Source organism: Garra rufa, chromosome 13 (genome assembly GCF_049309525.1).
Source record: "Garra rufa chromosome 13, GarRuf1.0, whole genome shotgun sequence".
NCBI lineage: Eukaryota > Metazoa > Chordata > Actinopteri > Cypriniformes > Cyprinidae > Garra > Garra rufa.
In genome coordinates this window covers 7443280-7467315 of record NC_133373.1, presented here as the reverse complement: position 1 = coordinate 7467315, position 24036 = coordinate 7443280, and the positions used below count along the sequence as shown (strand labels likewise).

General features: G+C 34.9%; 1 protein-coding gene across 3 annotated transcripts in view; it reads right to left on the bottom strand.

Annotated features, from left to right (window-relative positions):
• Positions 1-24036, bottom strand: part of LOC141283171 (E3 ubiquitin-protein ligase RNF19B) — a 30910-nt gene that overhangs the window by 4347 nt on the left and 2527 nt on the right. For all 3 annotated transcript variants that reach the window (XM_073816447.1, XM_073816448.1, XM_073816449.1), the window contains exons 2-8: positions 21765-22149; positions 17068-17528; positions 12296-12498; positions 12060-12207; positions 6454-6616; positions 4766-4880; positions 2252-2383 (exon numbers count right to left, since the gene is read on the bottom strand). In XM_073816447.1, coding sequence (XP_073672548.1) covers positions 2252-2383; positions 4766-4880; positions 6454-6616; positions 12060-12207; positions 12296-12498; positions 17068-17528; positions 21765-21923 — 1381 coding nt within the window. In that variant the 5' untranslated portion in view covers positions 21924-22149. The remainder of the gene's footprint in view (positions 1-2251; positions 2384-4765; positions 4881-6453; positions 6617-12059; positions 12208-12295; positions 12499-17067; positions 17529-21764; positions 22150-24036) is intronic.

Here is a 24036-nt window from a genome sequence, read left to right as displayed (position 1 = left end):
TTTAAGGTGGTTAAACTGCAAGAAAGATACTCTTAAAAGTAGTTAGCTACACTAAAAACTCCTAGTAAAAAGTAGCTAACTACAGTAAATCTGTTTAAGGTGGTTAAACCACAGAAAAGATACTTGTACAAGTAGATATAGCTACACTAAATGATAGCAAACAGTATCAAACTACAGAAAATCTGTTTAAGGTGGTTAAACTACAACGAAGATACTCTTAAAATTAGCTAGCTACACTAAAAACTCCTAGTAAAAAGTAGCTAACTACAGTAAATCTGTTTAAGGTGGTTAAACTACAGAAAAGATACTTGTACAAGTAGTTATAGCTACACTAAATGATAGCAAACAGTATCAAACTATAGTAAATCTGTTTAAGGTGGTTAAACTACAACGAAGATACTCTTAAAAGTAGTTAGCTACACTAAAAACTCCTAGTAAAAAGTAGCTAACTACAGTAAATCTGTTTAAGGTGGTTAAACTACAGAAAAGATACTTGTACAAGTAGTTATAGCTACACTAAACGATAGCAAACAGTATCAAACTACAGAAAATCTGTTTAAGGTGGTTAAACTGCAAGAAAGATACTCTTAAAATTAGTTAGCTACACTAAAAACTCCTAGTAAAAAGTAGCTAACTACAGTAAATCTGTTTAAGGTGGTTAAACTACAGAAAAGATACTTGTACAAGTAGTTATAGCTACACTAAACGATAGCAAACAGTATCAAACTACAGAAAATCTGTTTAAGGTGGTTAAACTGCAAGAAAGATACTCTTAAAATTAGTTAGCTACACTAAAAACTCCTAGTAAAAAGTAGCTAACTACAGTAAATCTGTTTAAGGTGGTTAAACTACAGAAAAGGTACTTGTACAAGTAGTTATAGCTACATTAAACGATAGCAAACAGTATCAAACTATGGTAAATCTGTTTAAGGTGGTTAAACTACAACGAAGATACTCTTAAAAGTAGTTAGCTACACTAAAAACTCCTAGTAAAAAGTAGCTAACAACAGTAAATCTGTTTAAGGTGGTTAAACTACAGAAAAGATACTTGTACAAGTAGTTATAGCTACACTAAACGATAGCAAACAGTATCAAACTACAGAAAATCTGTTTAAGGTGGTTAAACTGCAAGAAAGATACTCTTAAAATTAGTTAGCTACACTAAAAACTCCTAGTAAAAAGTAGCTAACTACAGTAAATCTGTTTAAGGTGGTTAAACTACAGAAAAGATACTTGTACAAGTAGTTATAGCTACACTAAACGATAGCAAACAGTATCAAACTACAGAAAATCTGTTTAAGGTGGTTAAACTGCAAGAAAGATACTCTTAAAATTAGTTAGCTACACTAAAAACTCCTAGTAAAAAGTAGCTAACTACAGTAAATCTGTTTAAGGTGGTTAAACTACAGAAAAGATACTTGTACAAGTAGTTATAGCTACACTAAACGATAGCAAACAGTATCAAACTATAGTAAATCTGTTTAAGGTGGTTAAACTACAACGAAGATACTCTTAAAAGTAGTTAGCTACACTAAAAACTCTTATCAAAAAGTGGCTACAATGAACCTATTAAAAGTACAAACTACAGTACAGAGGTGGACAGTAGTGAAGTATTTTTAGTGTTTCTTTGTACAGAAACACTTTGTATCTGTACAAAGTGTTTTTCTTTGGAAAACTTTTACTTCACTACATTCCAAAGCATAATGTAGTACTTTTTACTGCACTACATTTCAAAAATACAATTTGTTTTGTTAAAAATGTAGTACTTTCTTGTACTTAAGTAAATCTCGGAATTACTTTTACTTGAGTAAAAGTAAGAAGGTACTACATTTCTAATGTAATTAAGTATTAAATGATATTTAATATAAAACGTAGTGCAGTTAAAAGCACAATATTATGCTTTGGAATGTTGTGAAGTAAAGTTTTATAAAGAAGAACACTCTGATAAAGTACAGACACTTGAAAAAGTGCTTTTAAAGCAAAGTAAAAATACTTCACTACTATCCGTCTCGGAGTACTAGCAAGAAAATAGCCAACTCCACTGAAGCTATGTTCTGCATTTTCTACATTCTACATTACTGTATCAGCTATATTTTTATGGCACAAAAACAGGAATCTCAGTATTAAATTGCTAGATAAATGCCTTCTAATTTTTTATATTTGAGTTAAAGTGCTATTTTAATGTTTAAGTTAACTGTAAATGTATATTCCTATATTCATATTTCAGGAAATTTCAGGAAGTTGGACTTACAATTGGCCAGATCTTCCAGCTGTATGTTCCGTACTTCAGGAGGTTCAGTTTGTGGCCTGCACCAGCCATTACGACACAACGACATGGGCACGACCCCGTAGACATACGTCAACATAAGAGGCACCCCCACCCCTTCAAACACAGAAAATGTAGTAAATTGGAATTAAATATGAAGTTATTCTGAAAGAGTTGTATTACTAATTACAGACAATATTGTATAAGTACAAGTTAAGTCCCTATATGCAAAAGCCATATTCACAAGACATATTTAGCCCAAAAGTGAACTTATTTTCAGAAGGAAAAAGTGCACATAATGGCAGCATAAATACGGCATAATGCTAGCAGCAAAGACAAGGACAACGCACAATAAAGGAGACAAAAGGCCATGATCCTCCTGATTCTGGATAAGAACAGAGTGGCATTGTTGATGGGGACATTGAAGGGGACAAGGCCCCTCTGTGGCTCTCCTGAGGAGAGGTCAGAGCTGCAGAACAGACAGGGCTATTCAGAGGGGAGAATGGGAGGGAACACAGGCTTTGGGTTTGCGAGGAGAGCATAGAGTATTGAATGTGCTGTGCTCAGGACTTCACGCTATGCCATGGAGATCGCTCTGACATTTTAGTTGCAGCCGGCTGCTGTAATCTTCCCCTCCCCGCTCCAGCGCTCACAGGAGTGCCAAAGCAGAAGATAGATGAGTCATCAGAGACGACCGGGGCAGTCGGTGTGTGTATGCGCGAGTATGAATGAAACAGCTGCATGCACATATGTAAGCTAAAATGTGTGCAATGTGAATGTTAAAGGATTAGTTCACCCCTCACAAAATATTGGTTGTTTTCCCTCAAGAACTCTTTAATAATGGGCCAGTTGCTCTTTTCCATACAATCAAAGGGAACGCAACCGACATGTTCAAGGCCCATAAAGGTAGTAAGGACATTGTTAAAATAGTCCATGTGACATCAGTGGTTTAACCATAATTTTACGAAACTATAAGAATACTTTTTGTGCACAAGGTAAACAAAAACAACGACTTTATTCTACAATTCCTTCTCTTCCATGTCAGTCTTCAACACGCGTCCACGAAAGTACCAGATAATAAAACTACAGCTGAACCACTGATGTCACATGGAGTATTTTAGGGATGTTTCTGGGAACATCAGTTGCTGTTAATGCAGGGTTTGAAAGCTCTCAAATGTCATCAAAAATATTTTAATTTGTGTTCAAAAGATAAACGAAATAAACAAAAAAATAAATGTGAAAAATTTGCAGGTTTGGAACGACATGAAGGTGAATATTTAACCCTTAAATGTGTGAATGTTTAGCCAGTCACTATTACATATTCAGGTCTTTAGCGACCCGGACCTATCGAGCACGGATGGATCTCTAACTTCTGCAAAAGGCATTTTAGTTTTATGCCTGCGATAGTTATGAGTGAAACATCATGTCATTATTGTCTATTAATCAGTGCCACCTCGAGGAATAAGGGTGAATTGTATGTATTTAGTCATCAGATATTTACATTTTTTTGTGCATGAAAAATATACTTACACTTTTACACACCTCAGGTCTCTAGCGACTCTACATTCTGCACTTTTTACAAAAAAATAATCAGAAAAGAGACATTCTTTATATTTTGTTATTTTTTTCTTGGTATATTGTTTATAATGAATATATTGAGGAATACTAAAAAAGTTGATGTCAAACTTGAAAAATTGAAAGAGGGAGAGGGAAGTGAATGACGTCCCGAATTTCCATTTTTGGTAGTAAATATTTTAGAAAAGCTTTGTACATTGTGTAAAACATATAGAAGTATGTATAGAAGCAGTAAGTGCTGCACAGGTTAAAGGATTAGTTCACTTTCAGAACAAAAATTTACAGATAATTTACTAACCCCCTTGTCATACATGTTCATGTCTTTATTTTTTCCAATTCATTTTCTCCTCCAACTTCAAAATCAGCCTACATCGCTGTTTTACCTTGTAAGGGTGTTTGATCTTCTTTGCATGTTCACTTTGTAAACACTGGGTTGGTACTTCTGCAGCGATGTAGGAAGGTTTTGAAGTTGGAGGAGAAAAATGAGATGAAAGTTTTTCAACATACCCTAACTGTATTGAAACAGATAAAGTGCACAAAGTACGTATGGGCATCACAGAGCTAGACAGGATGAGCATTTGTGGTATAGAAAAGTATAGAAATAATAATTTATTTAATAAAATGACCGATCGTTTTGCTGGGATCATTTAGAGCCCTTTGAAGCTGCATTTAAACTGAAGTTCAAACTCGCGGACACCGTTAAAGTCCACTATATGGAGAAAATTCCTGAAATATTTTCCTCAAAAAACATAATTTCTTTATGACTTAAGAAAGAAAGACAGGAACATCTTGGATGACAAGGGGGTGAGTAAATTATTTGTACATTTTTGTCCTGGAAGTGAACTAATCCTTTAAATAACCACAGCGTTTTATACGTTCATCATTTTATATACAATCAGCAAGGTGGATAGATGATTTCCTTACCCACAGTAATGGCTGCTATGACTGGAGACACAAAAACAGACATCATGACCCCACTGGCCACTGTCAGATAATGTTTACTTCCTGAGATATTATTTTTCTTACAGCGCCCATGAACCTGGAAAGCAAACAGATACAAACTTAAAGTCAGCATAAAATGTTTTTTGAAGATTGTAAGGGCACATTTATTTGATATAAAATGCATTTCACGAGTTCTCTCTTACGGATAATAAACTGAGCGAAAGGTTGTGCGTATTTGGCGTGCTGTCCGGGAGAGGGCCTCGAGCTCGGTAGCCATTCCCGAGCCCGGGGCTCTCCCCCACCCAGGGGGAGGGGTCCGAGCTCAGCACTGGCCCGAACCCTATAAGCGCTCCCCCCTTAAGGGCAGAAGGTGAGGAGACGGGGTGGAGGAGGGGCGTTAACAAGACAAGAGATGATGAAGGTAGGAATGTTGTGATATTTATAGGGATTTTTCCTGGGTTAATTGGATATGGAGAGTAATTGCTAAGGGTGAATCGGCCGTGTTAATTATCTGTGCGAGCGCCTCCCGAAATTTGTTAATAAAACATCACTTTAAAAATGATTATTTACTCACTCCTATGTCATCCAAGATGTCCACGTCTTTTTTTTCTTCAGTTAGATAGAAACTATGGTTTTTAAGGAAAATATTCCAGAATTCTTCTCCATATAGTGGACTTCAATGGAGATGAATAGGTTGAAGGTCCAAATTGCAGTTTCAATGCAGCTTCAAAGTGCTCTACAAGATCCCAGCCCAGGAATAAGAGTCTTATCTAGCAAAATGATCAGTTATTTAAAAAAAAAATTAAAATGTATATACTTTTTAACCACAAATGCTCATCTTGCACTAGCTCGACGTCACACATAATGTAATCACGTTGGAAAGGTCACGCATGTTGCCAGTGTTTACAAAGTGAATGTGCAAAGAAAGTCAAATGCCCATTACAAAAAAGGTAAAACAACAATGTCGGACAATATAGAATTTACCTACTTTTTTGAGCCAAAGTACACAGATAAAGACCTAACCAGGCGTAACCTTTCCAACATGATTGTGTAATGACGAGTCTTCGTGGTAAAAAAGTATATATATTTTTATTTTTTATAAAATGACTGATCATTCTGCTAGATAAGACTCTTATTCCTTGGCTGGGATCGTGTAGAGCTCTTTGAAGCTGCAGTGAAACTGCTATTTGAACCTTAAACCTGTTGATCCTCATTGAAGTCCACTATATGGAGAAAAATCCTGGAATGTTTTCTTCAGAAACCTTAATTTCTCTTCAACAGGAGAAAGAAAGACATGAACACCTTGGATCACATTGGGGTGAGTAAATCATCAGGAAATTTTAATTCAGGAGTGAACTAATCCTTTAAAGAGGTAACATTCTGGTGTTTGTTCTTAGGGCACTTGGCCTCCATAAACTAATAACACAGAGCAACTCTCTCGACTTTCTTTGCAAATGTTTTCTATATCACATTTACCTTCTGTGTGAAGGAGACAGGTCTGTTGGATTTACATAAATTTACATATATGCATTCAGCAGCACTTTTTTTATGATGAGCATACAGCCAAGGGCATGATCTTGTCTTATTATCATCCCAGAGCTATTAAACGGTCACTGGATCCATTTTACCACAGAGAGGATATAATAATGCAGCAAACTTAAGGTCTTTACCTTGCGGCCCATATAAATCGGGATGCCCACGATGATGACTGGTATCGCAATGCCTGCGATGAGTGAGATCACCACCGGAGCCCCGAGCAGCATGCCGACCTGCCACAAAACCTTGCGGGTCTGCGACCATGGCTTCTTTCCCCAGAAAGTGCAGCCTGAGGGACTGTGAGGAAGATAAATGAAAGTATTTTTTCATACTGACACATAGCTGTGACATGTACATGACATGAGGTTAAAGATAAGACTAGGAATATTAGCCAATAAAGGCAGACACACGCACACTGTCTCACCGAATCAATATTTTATGATCTCATCCTCGATTAGCCTCATGCACCGCCTGGGTGAATTACAACCCTCTACGGTGCAGTTAAAAAAAAAAAAAAAAAAAAAAAAAAAAAAACCTCTACGGTGCATGTCACTTCCTGTTCTGTTCTGTGTGGTAAAATATTACAGGCTACTAGCTTAAAGGGATAGCTGACCCAAAAATGAAAATTCTGTCATTAATTACTCAACCTCATGTTGTTCCAAACCCGTAAGCCCTTTGTTCATCTTCAGAACACAAATTACGATATTTTTGATTAAATCCGAGAGATTTCTGACCTTGCATAGACAGCAACGCAACTGACATGTTCAAGGCCAAGAAAGGTACTAAGGACATTATTAAAATAGTCCATGTGACATCAGTGGTTCTATGAGCTATGAGAATAGTTATTTTTTTCTGTGTAAGTCTTCAATGCACATTCATGAAAGTATACCACAACGCATTTGTTTCACACAAAAAGTGTTCTCGTAACTTTATTATGGCTTCACATGGTCTATTTCAATGATGTCCTTACTACCTTTCTGGGCCTTGAACGTGTCAGTTTTGTGGCTGTTTATGCAGGGTCAGAAAACTCTTGGATTTCATCAAAAATATCGTAATCCAACGTTTTTAATTGCCGAAAAGGTTTAGCACATCAGTGTTTATCTGCTAGAAATGCAAGTGGTGACACAATATTTTTAATTTATCTTTAGTAAATACACTATACTGTATGTCAGTGCTTCAAATGTCTTAAAAACACCTATTGTTTAAAAAAAAAGGTTTAATGTATATAAATTGTCAATTATTTTAGAAAATAACTGATCGTTTCGCTAGATAAGACCCTTCTTCCTCGACTGAAATCGAGTCCTTTGAAGCTGCATTTAAACTGCATTTTGGAATTTCAAACTCTTGGGCACCATAGAAGTCCATTATATGGAGAGAAATCCTGAAATGTAAATTATCTGTACATTTTGTTCTGGAAGTGAACTTCTCCTTTGAAGGGATAGTTTAACCAAAAATTAAAAATTCTGTCAACATTTAAAGGAGTAGTTCACTTTCAGAACAAAAATTTACAGATAATGCACTCACCCCTTGTCATCCTTTCTTCAGTTGTAAGGAAATTATGTTTTTTGAGGAAAAATTTTCAGGATTTTGTCTACATAAAATAGACTTCTATGGTGCCCCCGAGTTTGAACTTCCAAAATGCAGCTTCAAAGGGCTCTAAACGATCACAGCCGAGGAAAGAAGGGTCTTATCTAGCAAAACAATCGGTTATTTTCTAAATAAAATTACAATTTATATACTTTTTAACCTCAAATGCTTGTCTTGTCTAGCTCTGTGTGTACTCTGTGTAGAGATTAAAAAGTATATAAACTGTAAATGTTTTTTTATCCGTCTTCCTCGTCTGGGATTATTTAGAGCCATTTGAAGCTGCATTTAAACTGCATTTTGGAAGTCCAAACTTGGGGGCACCATAGAAGTCCATTATATGTAGAAAAAATCCTGATATGTTTTCCTCAAAAAACATAATTTCTTTACAACTGAAGAAAGAAAGACATGAACATCTTGTATGACAAGGGGGTGAGTACATTATCTGTAAATTTTTGTTCTGAAAGTAAACTACTCTTTTAATCACCATCATGTCATTCCAAACCTGTGTGACTTTATTTCTTCTGTGGAACATGAAACAAACATGAAAATCATAGGGACATCAACACTGGATCCCACTGACCCACTGGAAAAACAAAACCAGCAAAATACTATCAGGCATTATTCAAAAAACCTTCTTTTGTCTTCCACAGAAGAAATAAAGTCACAAAGCTTTGGAACGACACGAGGGAGAGTAAAGGATGACAGAATTATTTATATATTCTGTCATTTCATAAAAATCTTCCTCCGCCCGTCTGGAGCCCAGCAGAAAGGGGTGTTCATTATATTAAGATCCCTGCTTCTGGCTAATCGTGGGGGTTGGGTTGCATGGAAAAGGAAATATGAACAGAGATTTGCACTGATTAATTGACGAAAGTCCGTGCTGGCTGGCATCCAAGAACAGAAAAATCTATTAGAAATCAGCTTTGGCGCAGCAATAGCTCACTGAAACGGGTAGCAAAGTCACTATTTTAAAGATCAGACCTCTGAAGCGGCTCAGCTTCTGCACGACTTGTGTTGATTAAGAGTAATTAAGCAAATCTGATAATTTGTAGCGTCCATGAAGTCGGCCACACAAGCAACTTGGCACAAGCTCAGCATTGTAGGGCCAGAAAAACATATCTGACATTCTTGTGCTGCAGAATTACCCCTGTTTAGCTTGGACTGAATGTGTCTGAGAGTAGTTTAATAACAGATCACAGACTCTGGTGACTGCTGGTGATGAATGTGGGCTATGTAATTGCAGGCAAATGTCCTATATTTGGCTGTGAATGCTTTGCACACTGGATAAGTATTCTGTAAAAGTTAATTAGAGATTGTACAATTGCCTACAGTTACTTAATCAATTAATAAATGCAAGCAGACTTAACAACAATAAGAGTTTCATTTACACACACCCATAGATCAGATTTTGCATACAAATCTTTATAAAAAATCACTCATTCTACAATTCTGGTAAATGTGACTTACAAAGTCTGTCTGGACATAAAGTATTTAGAAGGTAGAGGCTTGATACACTGAGCATTTTCAATGTTAGAGGGATCAAATCTCTGAAACAGTTTGAGTCAGCAAATAAGCCGGATATTCATGATCAAACCTGTATTGTCCCTCATCTTCAAACTTAGGTCTTTGAATCTGTAGGGGCTTTTATTGAAAAAGAAATGTTACAAACTTATATAAATTTTGTACCTATTTTTCAGTGTTTTCTGCACCATTATTGAACAATTGCTCCAGTCTTCAGTGTCACATGATCCTTCAGAAATCATTCTCATATGCTAATTTGGTACTTAGGAAACATTTTTGATTATTATTAATGTTAAAAACAGTTGTGTTGCTTTATATTTTGTGGAAACCATGATACTTTTATTTTCAGGATTCTTTGATGAATAGAAAGTTCAAAAGAACAGCATTTATTTGTAATAGAAAACATTTTTAACATTATAAATGTATTAACTAGACACAAATTTCACTATTCAATTTAGATTCACAAGCTTGCTATTTGAACAGTAAAAAATTATATTGAATATGTAATATGGTGAATATATTTAGCAAAATGATCCTCTCTAGAGTTAATCTTTGTAGCTGACTAGTTTATGGTCACCAAATATGTTTTTTTCTGAGGTAAATGTGATGTTATGTGACATTGTTTACAAGCTGTTATACTGACATCTTTGCACGGTTAAAACAGTATTTGAGCGTTTACACAAGACTATAAGACGATTACATAAGGATACGTATTTCGGTAAGTCTTTCTTTTAAAATACCTTCTGATGTTTATTTATGTTAATTTCATGTATTAAAATGGAGGAGATCACTTAATGTGCTGTTTCTCTTGAACTAAGGCGTTACAGCAATCACTCCACATTAAAAAGCAGGTCATATGGGTTTTCGAGAAATATATTTTTTTGCAGTTTGTTACGTAGCTATCCTTAAATGTAAACAGTATGTAAAGTGTTTCATCAAGACGCTGTGTTCTGCACTGTAAAAGCAAGTTTGTTTTGTTTTCACTGCTGAAAGATGATGATGTGAAGAATCAGTAGTTAAAAGTGCGCCTTTGTACAGCTTTTCTGTGTTCTAATTAAAAGTTAAGACACAGAGCATTTTTTGTCTGTCACTCTTCAGACATTCCAGTAGACATACTTTGGTTTACAAACTATATATTTTCATCAGTTAGTCAGAGTGCTAACGTATCCACTATTATTGTTTTGTGTTTTGTGAAGAATAGAAGCTAAACTGTGGGTCAGGGTTGCCAAGTTTTCACAACAAAACCCGCCCGAATGCTACTCAGAACTAGCCCAATCGCGTTTTAAAGCAGGGTTTCCCGGTAAATTTGCGTTCTGGGGGGTAAAATACACAATTTTTGGCAGGGTTCCTGTGGTAAAATTAGCATTTCAGGAGCTAAATATCACATTATTGGAGTTGCTTCAACCCACTGACATGAAAAACAACCAGCGGCAACAGTATTGAAAAACCCAATTCCGCTGTAAACTTTGGACTTGGCAACACAATTTGCTTGCACTGTATACAGAAAGACCAATCACAACAAACTTGGCCAGCTGACCAATCAGAGCAGAGTAGGCTTGGTGAAGGAAGGGTTTTACAGACAGAACTAATATTAAATGTTATCTAATATTAAATTTATATTCTGAGTTAATTACAATGATGCATTTAAACCTGTAGTAGAAGGTATTAGGACAATATTTAAAATACCATATGACTTGCTCTTTAAACAGCACCAAAACGGCGTTTGTTTGAATATTGTACTAAAATAAACATAATTTTAATTCTGAGACTTTGTTTCATATCAAATGTACCAAAGCACAAAGCTTATTGTAATTTATTGGATGGGAGGTGCGCTACAATTTTCCGTTCATTAACAAAAAACAGGCTAGACTAATCGATTCTTGGCATTCAAGAAATTATAAAATTTATTAAAAATCATGTAGCATGGACAGCCACTTCTGGGATGCTTCAGCGAACGGCATAGACAAGTGTTTCTCACCATCAGTCCAAAACAAGTCGATCCATAATTAAAAGTGCCTCACATGGCTCAGAGGGGAGGGTCGATAAAAGCCTCTTTTAGCGATCTGATGTGTTTTTGAAGAAAAATATCCATATTTAATACATAATAATCACTTTACTCTAGCTTGCGCAGTTGTACACAGAACTTGCTGCTTTGGGAAGGGGCGTGGCAGGACTGAAACGCCGTCTAAACTGTTCGCCATTTACAACGCAGTGGGACTGCTAACCAATCACAACACATTTAGTGTTTCGGAAAGCGGACCTTCATCAAACCCGGAACTAATTGAGCCATTTGCACCAGCCTGGGAAGAAAGCTATTGAAATAATGTAATTATGTGAAAAATAATGCGTTTTTCGAACCACCAAGCATGAGAGCATGTTCTAGTGCACCCCCAAAACAAAATAAAGACTTTGTAAAAGAGCATAATAGCCCTTTAAAATGTGTAAAACCGAACTGAACTGTGGATGGTTACTTTACATGTCAATCAGACCATCTCTTGCTGTTTAAGTGGGTACTTTTTAAACAAAATAAGCTACAATGCAGACTAGACCTAGCCATTAGTCAAAGATCTGGCTACGTGTGACTACTCTTACTGTAATTAGATGACCGCGTGTATTGTGTGCGTGTGTGTACCTGAGGTAGTGCACATCAGTGATCTCCTGCATGCACAGCCAACAGAACTGACAAGCACACACTGTGCAGTTCATTCTATTGCAGCTGCCATCATTAGTCTTCATGATGTAGGCACCACAACGTGGACACGGCTTGATCTCCTCTGCATCTTCAAGATGAAAAGCAGAACAAACATGTTAGCCAGTGGACACCAAACAGATATTAGATTAGACCCTCCCTCAATATTTGTGCCATACCACCAGGCTCCTCGTTGAACACGTAGAGCGTGGAAACATCGTTGGCTCCTGAAGTGTGGCGAGCGCGCTGACGTCTGGCTTGGTCACAAGTCTGGTCCGGGTGCCACAGCTGGCGGCAGTGGTAGCAAAACTCGGTTTCACAGCCTTCCCGACCACAGCTTAGCTTGGGGCACTCGGCACAGCCATAAGCGATCACTGCATAGCTAATGAATGACAGAAATAAAATGTGACCCTGGACCACAAAACAATTCATAATGGTCAACTTTTGGAAATTGAGAATTATGCATCATCTAAAAAATGTATGGTCTGTTAGACAATATTTGGCTGAGATATTGTCTTATACTATTTGAAAATCTGGAATCTGAGAATGCAAAAAAAAGGACTAGTTCACTTTCAGAAAATTTACAGATAATGTACTCACCCCCTTGTCATCCAAGATGTTCATGTCATGAAATGGTGTTTTTTGAGGAAAACATTTCAGGATTTCTCTCCATATAATAGACTTCTATAGTGCCCTCGAGTTTGAACCTCCAAAATGCAGCTTCAAGGGGCTCTAAATGATCCCAGCCGAGAAAGAAGGGTCTTATCTACCAAAACCATTGGTTATTTTCTAAAAACATTTACAACCTATATACTTTTTATTCTCAAACGCCCGTCTTGCCGAGCTAGAAACGATGAGCATTTGAGGTTAAAAAGTGTATAAATTGTAATTAAAAAAAAAAAATAACCCATCGTTTTGCTATATAAGACCTTTCTTTCCTCGGCTGTGATCGTTTAGAGCCCTTTGAAGCTGCATTTTGGAGGTTCAAACTCGAGGGCACTATAGAAGTCTATTATATGGAGAGAAATCCTGAAATGTTTTCCTCAAATAACATAATTTCCTTACGACTGAAGAAAGAAAGAAATGAAGATCTTGGATGACAAGCGGGTGAGTACATCATCTGTAAATTTTTGTTCTGAAAGTGAACTACTCCTTTAATACTGAGAAAATCGCCTTTAAAGTTGTCCAAATGAAGTTCATAGCAATGCATATTACTAATCAAAAATTAATTTTTGAAATATTCACAGTAGGAAATTTACAAAATATCTTCATGGAACATGATCTTTACTTAATATCCTAATGATTTTTAGCACTAAAAATAAATCAATAATTTTGACCCATACAATGTATTTTTGCCAATTTCTACCAATATACCTGTGCTACTTAAGACTGGTTTTGTGGTCCAGGGTCACAAATGAGAAGATATGATTCTGTTATCTTTGTTATCTTTTTGTCATTTTTATATTGTGACAACACGTTGGTAATCAATAGGTTAACCACACATAATTTTATATGTGAACATATGGCACCGTCTAGCACATATGGTGGTGGCCACTGCTATCATCGTTATTGTTTTGCTCTTCAGTCACAGTAGTAAAGAGAGAGGATGCTCTTGGGTCAATGTGGACAGACTGCAGGTGACACCTAATACCATCCTGTTGACAAGAAATGGCAAACAGCCACAGGTTCCCATCACTATGCTGATCTGGTTACCATTAGGAAACCTAACACAAGCCTCCAGAACTATACATAATGCACCACAGAGGAGCGCGTGCGTGACTCAATGATTCTAGTTAAAACCAGCTACAGCTGGTAGATACTTAGCTGGCTGAAACTAGTTTAGATGGGTACAGCAAACCTATCAGCTGGTTTGACTGGGGATGACCTAGTAGACCATGTTTGTCAAGCAAACTAGTTCCTGATGGGCCACCTTGGCTAAGCTGGTGGAGAAACTACCAGCAACAAAAAGAGTATGACCACATTAAACTTTTTTGTTTTGTTATTTTCTAGGAGAACTCATTTTGTTTCAAATAAAACTCACTAGCATTTATGTTTCTTGCAAGCAATTCCACTGAGAAATATTATGTGGTGCTTTTATGTCAGCAAGTTTTATAAAGCAATCTAACCGACTGCGCCTAGCAGCATACTGTAAAAAGTATCAATTGAGAATGCATAATGTACAGTGTCTGTACCATATTTTTCGATGTTTAGATATTGAATTTCTTTGTCATTGTGTGATGCTCACTTCAATATCTTTCAACTCAAAATTTAATGACAATGTTAAATAAAATCTCTGGCAAATCAAAAATAAATATACATTTATATATATGTGGCATTTTAAAACAACTGATTTAAATTTTTTGTTTTATTTAATAATTAAAATATAAATACAATTTTATTTCTAATTATATGTTTATATTAATTTTGTATTGTTTAAACAAAATAGTATAGAATTTTAATATAAGTCATTTATCACTTATTGGCCATAATGTCAAATTTTATCACCTAAGTTAAAATTCTACTTTATATTTCAAATTAAAGTTACAATTTGGCACGATAAATTTTTTTTTATTTATGTGGAAACTCATTTTGTTCTGAATAAAACAGTTTTTTCTCACTAGCAATTATGTTTATAGCAAGCAATTCCACTGAGTAATATTATGTGGTTCTTTTATGTCAGCAAGTTTAATTTATAAAGCAATCTAACCGACTGCGCCTAGCAGCATACTGTAAAAAGTTTCAAGTGAGAATGCATAATGTACAGTGTCTGTACCATATTTTTCGATGTTTAGATATTGAATTTTTCGTTTCTATTTTTATATTTGAATGACCTTTGTCATTGTCTGATGCTCACTTCAAAATTTTTCAACTCAAAATTTAATGAAATTTTAAATATGATCTTTGGCAAATCAAAAATGAATATACATATATGAACATATCTATATTTCACTTGTTGCAATTCACTTTTTAATTTAATTTTTTTAAATATTTAAAATATAAATACAATTTTATTTCTAATTATACGTTTATATACATTTTTTATTGTTTAAACAAAATAGTATAGAATTTTAATATAAGTAATTGATCAGATATCGGCCACAATGTAAAATTCTAAAGTTAAGATTGTACTTTATATTTTAAATTAAAGTTACAATTTGTCACAATAAATTCTTTGCACTTTTTCTATCACTTTAAATTTGAATTACAGATTAAAAAATAAGCAAAACAAATCTAAAACTTTCTGTGGAAATGCCAGAAATTGTTGTGAAAAATTCAGTTATACATATGTTTTTGCACAGTAATATCATACACTACCAGTCAAAAGTTTTTCGGACAGTAAGATTTTTAATGTTTTTTAATGTTCTGTTCACCAAGCCTGCATTTATTTGATCCAAAGTACAGCAAAAACAGTAAAATTCTGAAACATTTTTGCTATATAAATCAAGTGTTGTCTATTTGAATATATTTTAAAATGTAATTTATTCCTGTGATTTCTAAGCTGCATTTTTAGCATCATTACTCCAGTCAGAAATCATTCTAATATTCTGATTTGCTGCTAAAATAAACATTTATTTGTTTTTTACGTTGAAAACAGCTGAGCAGAATTTTTTCAGGTTCCTTTGATGAATAGAAAGTTCAGAAGAACAGCATTTATCTGAAATAGAAATTTTTGTAACATTATAAACAGTGTTGTTTTCGTCAACAATGACGATGACGAAATCATTTCGTTGACGCCACTTTTTTTCATGACGATAACGAGACGATGACGAGATAAAAATGGCTCGTTGATGACTAAAACATGACGAGACGTGTGTGAGTTTTCGTTGACGAGATGAGAATAGACGAAAATGTTAGTGGGTGGTCCGTCAGACGTTTAAAATGCATGACATTTCCGCTTATTGTGCATGCCAATTAAAACCTAAGAAGTATCTGACGCTATGGCAAGCCGTTTTAGCATTAAATACTCTTTGCTATACTAGTATGGCAAGCCGTTTTAGCATTCCATCCTTGTTTGTCTTTTAAGTTCTAAAACATTCCTTCATTATTGTAATTATTGGTGAAAATAGTCGATCCGGAAGCTCACATTGTGTTGAACTATAGATCTGCTATTTTCAGAATTTATAAGTGACACTACCCAACAGTAAAATACTTACTGACCTACATTAATTTGTTAAAAGACTACTTTTTTCCCTTTTTTGACTAAAACTAGACTAAAACCTTTTTGACTTTTCGTCGACTAAAACTAGACTAAAACCTTTTTGACTTTTCGTCGACTAAAATTGGACTAAAACTATCACATATAGAAGTGACTAAAATTTGACTAAAACTAAGAAGCATTTTAGTCCAAAAGACTAAGACTAAGACTAAATCTAAGATGGTTGTCAAAAACAACACTGATTATAAATGTCTTTATCATCACTTTTGATCAATTTAAAGCATCCTTGCAAAATAAAAGTATTAATTTCTATAATTTTTTTCAAAAAAAAAAAAACTGACTACAAGCTTTTGATTGTTATAGTGTATAATGTTACAAAAGCTTTTTATTTTCAGATAAATGCTGATATCAACTGTTTTAAATACAAAAAAATCAGCATATTAGAATGATTTCTGAAGGATCATGTTACTCTGAAGACTAGAGTAATCATGCTGAAAATTTAGCTTTAATCACAGAAATAAATTACATTTTAAAATATATTTAAAATATAAGCAGTTATAAATAGTAAAAAAAATATTTCACAATATTACTGCTTTTGCTGTATTTTAGATCGAATAAATGCAGGCTTGGTGAGCAGAAGAGACTAAAAATACTTTAAAAATCTTACCGTCTAAAAACTTTTCACTGATAGTCTATGTCAAGTGCAGGGTGTAAATATATCCCTTTGTAATGGCACCTGAAGATGAGGATGGTACAATGGTGGCTGTGCTTCATCATTCACATTTATGTGCTAACCTGCAGTCTGGTGCCGGGCACCAGCGCGTGTCTGGGTCAGCAGCCAGAAAGCGGCGCAGCTGGAACTCTTCAAAGCGCTCCAGCAGCGCACCGTCATCCAGGATGGCACGGACATCGGGCAGAGCCAGAGCTTCAGGGCACTGCGGGCAGGCGATACCCACGCGGCTCTCTGAGATCTCGATGCGTAGGTATTGGCGCAAACAGTCGGTGCAGGCACGATGCTGGCAGGAGGACAAGCGAGGGAAGTGGCCGCGTGGTTGACTCAGGAGGCAGAGCGGGCACTCGACCAGGTGCTCCAGCAGCTGCTCCTGACTGGAGGAGGACAAGGACAGTACACCCATTGAGCCGCTGCTCCCACACTCCGCACCTCCCTCGTCATCTCCCACTCCACCTCCTTCCCCTTTCCCAGGATCTCCTCCATCCCTAACGCCCTCTAATCCAACATCACTGTGAGCCCGGTCCTGAGAGGAAAGACAAAATGACTGAGGGCAGTAATGAAAGTTGTGTGACTTTTTCTCAGTCTAATGAAGATAAGTTTCACTGTAAAAATGGTTGTAATTTTAATGGTGAAAGACTGTAAAAATGCCACGGTACAAATCTGTTAATTTGTTAACGGTAAGTTGACTTACTATATAAAAGGAAAAACTGAAATAAACCTAATTGGGCATTTTATGTATTGTAGTTTTTTGAAAGTGCAAAAGAATAAGCCATTTTATAATTTGCTGTGAAAAGCTATAAATTGATGTATATTTTATGTACTGTACAGTAAGGTTTATGTTGTAAAAAATCATGTTTGTTATTTTAGCGTCATGCATATTAGCATGATGGTGTTTTGTATTTGTGTGTATGACACTGTGCACTGTACATATACACTGCCATTCAAAAGTTTGGGATCAAGATTTTTTATTTTTTATTTTTTAAAGAACTCTCTTGTGCTCACCAAGGCTGCATTTATTTAATTAAAAATACAGAAAAAAACTGTGATATTGTGAAATATTAATACAATTTAAAATAAGAGTTTTCTATTTTAATATATTTTAAAATATAATGTATCCTTTGGAAACAAAGCTGAATTTTCAGCATCATTACTCCAGTCTTCAGTGTCACATGATCCTTCAGAAATCATTGTAATATGCTGATTATTTTCAATGTTGGAAACTGTTGTGCTTCTTAATATTTTTTTGGAACCTGTGACACTTTTTCGGGATTCTTTGATGAATAAAAAATCAAAAAGAATAGCAATGTTTTCTTTACTTCATCACTTTTTATCAGTTTAACACATCCTTGCTGAATAAAAATATTAATGTCTTTCAAAAAAAAAAAAGAAAAAAAAAAGAAAAAGTATACTGTCCCTGAAATTTTGAACAGTACTGTTTTTTTTTACAAAACATTTCTGCTTTGAATAAACACAGTTCTACTCCTTACAAAATTCTGAAAAAAGTATCAGTACAACAGTTTCCAACATTGATAAATAATCAGTATATTAGAAAGATTTCTTAAGGATCATGTGAGACTGAAGATTGGAGTAATAATGCTGAAAATTCAGCTTTGTCTCACGGGGATAAATTATATTTTAAAACATGTTAAAATAGAAAACCATTATTTTAAATTGCAAAAATATTTCACAATATTACTGTTTTTTTTTTGCTTTTTTTTTGCATTTTTGATCAAATGCAGCTTTGATGAGCACAAAAGCAAAAAACATTAAAAAATCTTACTGATCCCAAACTTTTGAATGGCAGTGTATTATATATTTACCTCAGTTTGTGGAAAAGTTGTTTGTTATGAACATTGATTCTTCTTATGGCTTTCTTATTACCATCTTTTTGTTTGCTGGTTCTAAGTGTATTATAAAGGAAACAGATTACTTCAGAAATAGATAGTACTTCAATAGGTTGGTATATTAACATTATATCATTTAATGAAACATAGGACTTTACTGTAAATTTACATTTAGTCATTTAGCAGACGCTTTTATCCAAATGAGGACAATGGAAGCAATCAAAATCAACAAAAGAGCGATGATATGGAAGTGCTATGACAAGTCTCAGTTAGCCTACTGCAGTACATGTAGCAGATTTTTTTTTTATTATTAAGTATATAATATTTTAAGTATATAATAAATAGAAAACAGATAGAATAGAAACAGAATAGCACAAGCTAGGGGTGGGCACAACAAAAAATTTAATAGGTTTGGGACAACAAGTGAGTGAGTCATTTTTTTTTTTTAGAACTGCCCATTTAATGACAATCGGCAGCAGTTCTGCCGCTCTTAAAGCGACATGGAACACATTTTTGTTAATTATATAATAAATAAAAAGAAAACAAATAAATAGAATGCAAAAAGAATAGAGCAGTTAGAAAGTGCAAGTCTTAAAGGAGTCTTTCAGAACAAAAATGTACAGATAATGTACTCACCCCCTTGTCATCCAAGATGTTCATGTCTTTCTTTCTTCAGTCGAAAGGAAATTATGTTTTTTGAGGAAAACATTTCAGGATTTCTCTCCATATAGTGGACTTCTATGGTGCCCCCGAGTTTGAACTTCCAAAATGCAGCTTCAAAGGGCTCTAAACCATCACAGCCGAGGAAAGAAGGGTCTTATCTAGCAAAACAATGGGTTATTTTCTACAAAAAATAACAATTTATATACTTTTTAACCTCAAATGCTCGTCTTGTCTAGCTTGTCAAGACGAGTGTTTGAGATTAAAAAGTATATAAGTTGTAAATGTTTTTAGAAAATAACAGATCGTTTCGCTAGAGAAGACCCTTCTTCCTCAGCTTGGATCATTTAGAGCCCTTTGAAGCTGCATTTAAACTGCATTTTGGAAGTTCAAACTCGGGGGCACCATAGAAGTTCACTATATGGAGAGAAATCCTGAAATGTTTTCCTCAAAAAACACCATTTCTTTACGACTGAAGAAAGAAAGACATGAACATCTTGGATGACAAGATGAGAGTGCTAGAGTTAGAAGGTCAAACAAAGATGGAAGAGATTTAAGTTCAATCTGTAAAACCTAAAATGTTGCTACCATATTTTTACAGTATAGTTCTGGCAAACACAGCTACCATTTTTAAACTGAAGATTTGACTGTTTTTTTAAGTGTAGCTTGATGAAAATTGTGTGTTTCATCAAATTATAAAATGCCACAGTCTAACCACTCTGTTTCTTGGCAATAGGACAAATAAGACACTCCTAGTAAAACAAATTAGATAAAATGGTGTGGGGGGAAGGGAAAGGAACGTCATGGATATAATTTTTCCAATCATTTTGAACACTATGGTGCCCCACTGGAAGTGGTCCATATGGCGGCCTAAATGTCCATTCATTGTGGGTAGACTTATTTCCATTGTATGTAGGGATGCACTGAATGTTCGGCAACTGAAATTATTCAGCCAAAAATAGAAAATAAATCTCTTTCGGTGTTCGGCCAAATAAGCAAAAAGGCCAAGTAAATTATACCAAACAATGACGTGATGTGATCAAATAGAGGCGCAGCGAATGCAGCAAACATTTAGGCAGTGTGAAAGCATTTAAAACTGTCTGAGAAAAATGCAAAAATCATTACAAGCACAGACAGCACAAGACTGTTTAGTATCGTATCGCATGTCTTCCATGAGAAGAGAAAGGGGTGGTTGTTGCTGGATACTGTATGATGACTGAAATTGCGAAATGGCCATTAGTACCATTAATAAATAAATAAAAAATATTAGTAAATAAACTACAGAACGTTATGTTGTCTAATACACGCACAAATTGTATTTATTCTAAAAGCGCTGCACAAGCTCCTTAGCCAGGGTTCAAAGTCCAAAGCGTGAGGAAAATCTGCGCTGCTTGATGAGAATCATTCATAAATCTGCTGCTGTCAGCAAAAAGTAGTACTGAGGTCTTTTAGCGGGTTTCCGCCAAAATAAAAGTCAACATTCATAAATGTTAGTATTGTAATTTTACTGTTGTTCTGTAAAATAAAATTGAAAAGTAACACAAATTACAATAACATTCACCTTTGCTCAGCAAGGCTGCATTTATTTGTATATTAAAAACACATCTGATTCAGGAAGGGGGTCTTAAAAATGGCCAAAGAATATTATTTTACTAACTTATTAATTTTAAGTTAAATTGTGCTTTGTTGGTAGGCTATAATGTCTACTAGAATGTTAAAAATGTTGTGTTAAATGAATATTTTTAAACTTTGTGAATGTTTTGTAATTGATTTTCTTCTTTGAAAAGCAAGACAAAACTGTAAAAAGCAAATATTGGCTATTTAATTTATGCACTGGTGAAAAAAAAAATGGGCAAAATACACGGGGGAAAAACACGAAGAATTTTCATTTCGGTGCCTCCCTAATTGTATGTAAAAGAGCAGCTTGCACATTTTGATAAACATTTCCTTTTGTGTTCCATGAGGACAAAGTCATACAAGTTTGACAGATGATGAAAGTTTAAAGTGAGTGAATGTATGACTTGATTAGACTGACCAAATTTTAGGCATATGAGATTTTTATGCAATACACTATTTTATGTTAGTTATCTTGAAAGCTGTATTTAAAACCCACTTGGCTCAAGAATCTGAGAGGGCATGATGCTTCTGAAAGAAAGTGTCTACCAAGTGAAATGAAGCATTAAAGCAACTTCTTATACAGAGATAAAACTGAAACGTATGTATGGGTTACTGAATAAATGTAGATGTCGTCTTACTTGCTCCACATGCTCGTGTTCATTGGGCGTGAGAGTAATGGCCACTTCCTCCTTGTTCAAAGTCCCGGCGGGCTTCTCAATTCTGGGGTCAGATTTGGGCTTTCGGCTGAAGAAGCTGAGAAAACTGAGGGACTGTGACTGCTGCTTGGGTCTCTTCATTGTACAGAGCTGGACAGTCCAGCCAAAACAGCATGAGCGGATCGGGCCCCCTGTGTCTCTGTTTGTTGCTTATGGTCTGACACTGAACATTGGCAAAGAGACCACTGTGAGGAAGTACAAAAATCGTCCACAACAGAGTTCCCTGATCAAGGTCATCATTGTTTTCTTCTCACATGAAATGTTTTCTGTTCCTTCAGTTATCCAAACGCACCACAATTGTTCATCCCTGAAAAGAAAAACATTTTTAGGAGATGTGAACGTTAGCTTGTTGTACAAAACATCTCATTTAATTTTTTGGGGTCAGTAAGATTTTCAGAATAAGTTTTTTTTATGCTCACCAAGGCTGCATTTATTTGATCAAAAAGTAAAAACTCTTATACAGTGAAATATTATTACAATTTAATATAACTCTTTTCTGTTTCAATACATTTTAAAATCTTATTTATCCTTCATTTTCAGCATCATTATTCCAGTCGTCAGTGTCCCATGATCCTTTAGAAATCATTTTAATATGTTGATTTGCTGCTCAAGAAAAAAAAAATGCTTTTCTTACTTAGATTTTCTTGTTTTCAGCCAAAGTATCTAAAAATTCTAATCAAGAAGGATTTTCTAGACGAGTAAAAATTGTTGTCTTGTTTTCAGAAAAACAAGTAAAAATTAAGTTTGTTTTTGCTTGAATAGGGTAAGAAAAATAATCTTGTTTTCTGATTGAAATAATATTTTTTTGCTCACCCCATTGGCAGATTATTTTGCTTGTTCTAAGCAAAAACTCACTTAATTTTGACTTATTAAAATAATTTTTACTTGTTCAGATTTAAGAGTGTTTTGATATTTTGGCTGGAAACAAGACAAAAACTCTAAGTTAAAAAAAACATTTTTTGCAGTGTTTAATATTTTAGTGGACACCATGATACAGCATTCTGTGATGCATAAAAAGTTAAAATAGAAAGTTTTATGTAATGTTATGTCGCTTTTCAATTTAATGTTTCTGTGCTGAATAAAATTATTAATTTCATACAAAAAAAACTAAAATCCTAAATATTGTGTTTTAAAATATATTTGTCCAATATAAAAAAAGTATTTTAACAAATTTCATCAATTATTAATTCAGAAATATTACATATTTTTGAGGAATCACACCATTTTACATTTTACAACCTGAGCTTTATCATAGAAGAGGTATATTTAAGTTTATGCATGAATTGAATTTTTATGAATTAATTAACAGATCTGGACAAATAATGAGCACCATATCACTGACCCTGCAAACAATCAGCCTTATAAACTATCCCCATCTTGTCTCTCACTTCCAAGCCAGGTGTGACTGATTAATAAGCTACAAACAGATGTTTCCAAAGACCCTGATTATCTCCTGGCTTGTTAACTACTGTATTCCACCCACGCACCAAGACACCTGCATAGTGCATACTTTTAAAGGGAGTTGTGGAAAGGAAAAATCTTGATACACGATCATGTGAAATTAATCTCCCAACTGGACCACACACTATTACACTAAGATCAACAGTCAACATGTAATGGAGAAGGAGATGCCAGACAGACGATATATAGTCCAGACTGACATTTTTTCCCTATGGAAGGATCCAGAGGCTCCAGTGTTGGGGGAAGGGGATTTTATTCTCAATTGTTAATGCTATACTCTTTTAAAAGAAACACTCCTGTGGAGAACCAGATATGAAGATGGACAATGATGCACCTGGCAGACACCACATCAGCTAACATCATTACAGAAGAACATCATGTTCAAGCATTTATAAATTGAACAGACATATCTAGCTTCAAAATCTGATCTGACTTGACCAGTGCTATTATTGTTAAAGGGATAGTTCAGCCAAAAAAATCCAAACCTGCAAGATCTTCGTTCATCTTCGGAACACAAATTAAGATATTTTTGATGAAATCCAAGAGCTTTCTAAGCCAGCAGAGAGGCAACTGACCCGTTCAAGGCCCAGAAAGGTAGTAAGGACATTGTTAAAATAGTCCATGTGACGTCCAAGTGGTTCAGTCTTAATTTTATGACAACAAGAATACTTTTTGTGCACTAAGAAAACAAAAATAATGACTTTATTCAATAATTTCTTCTCTTCTGTGTCAG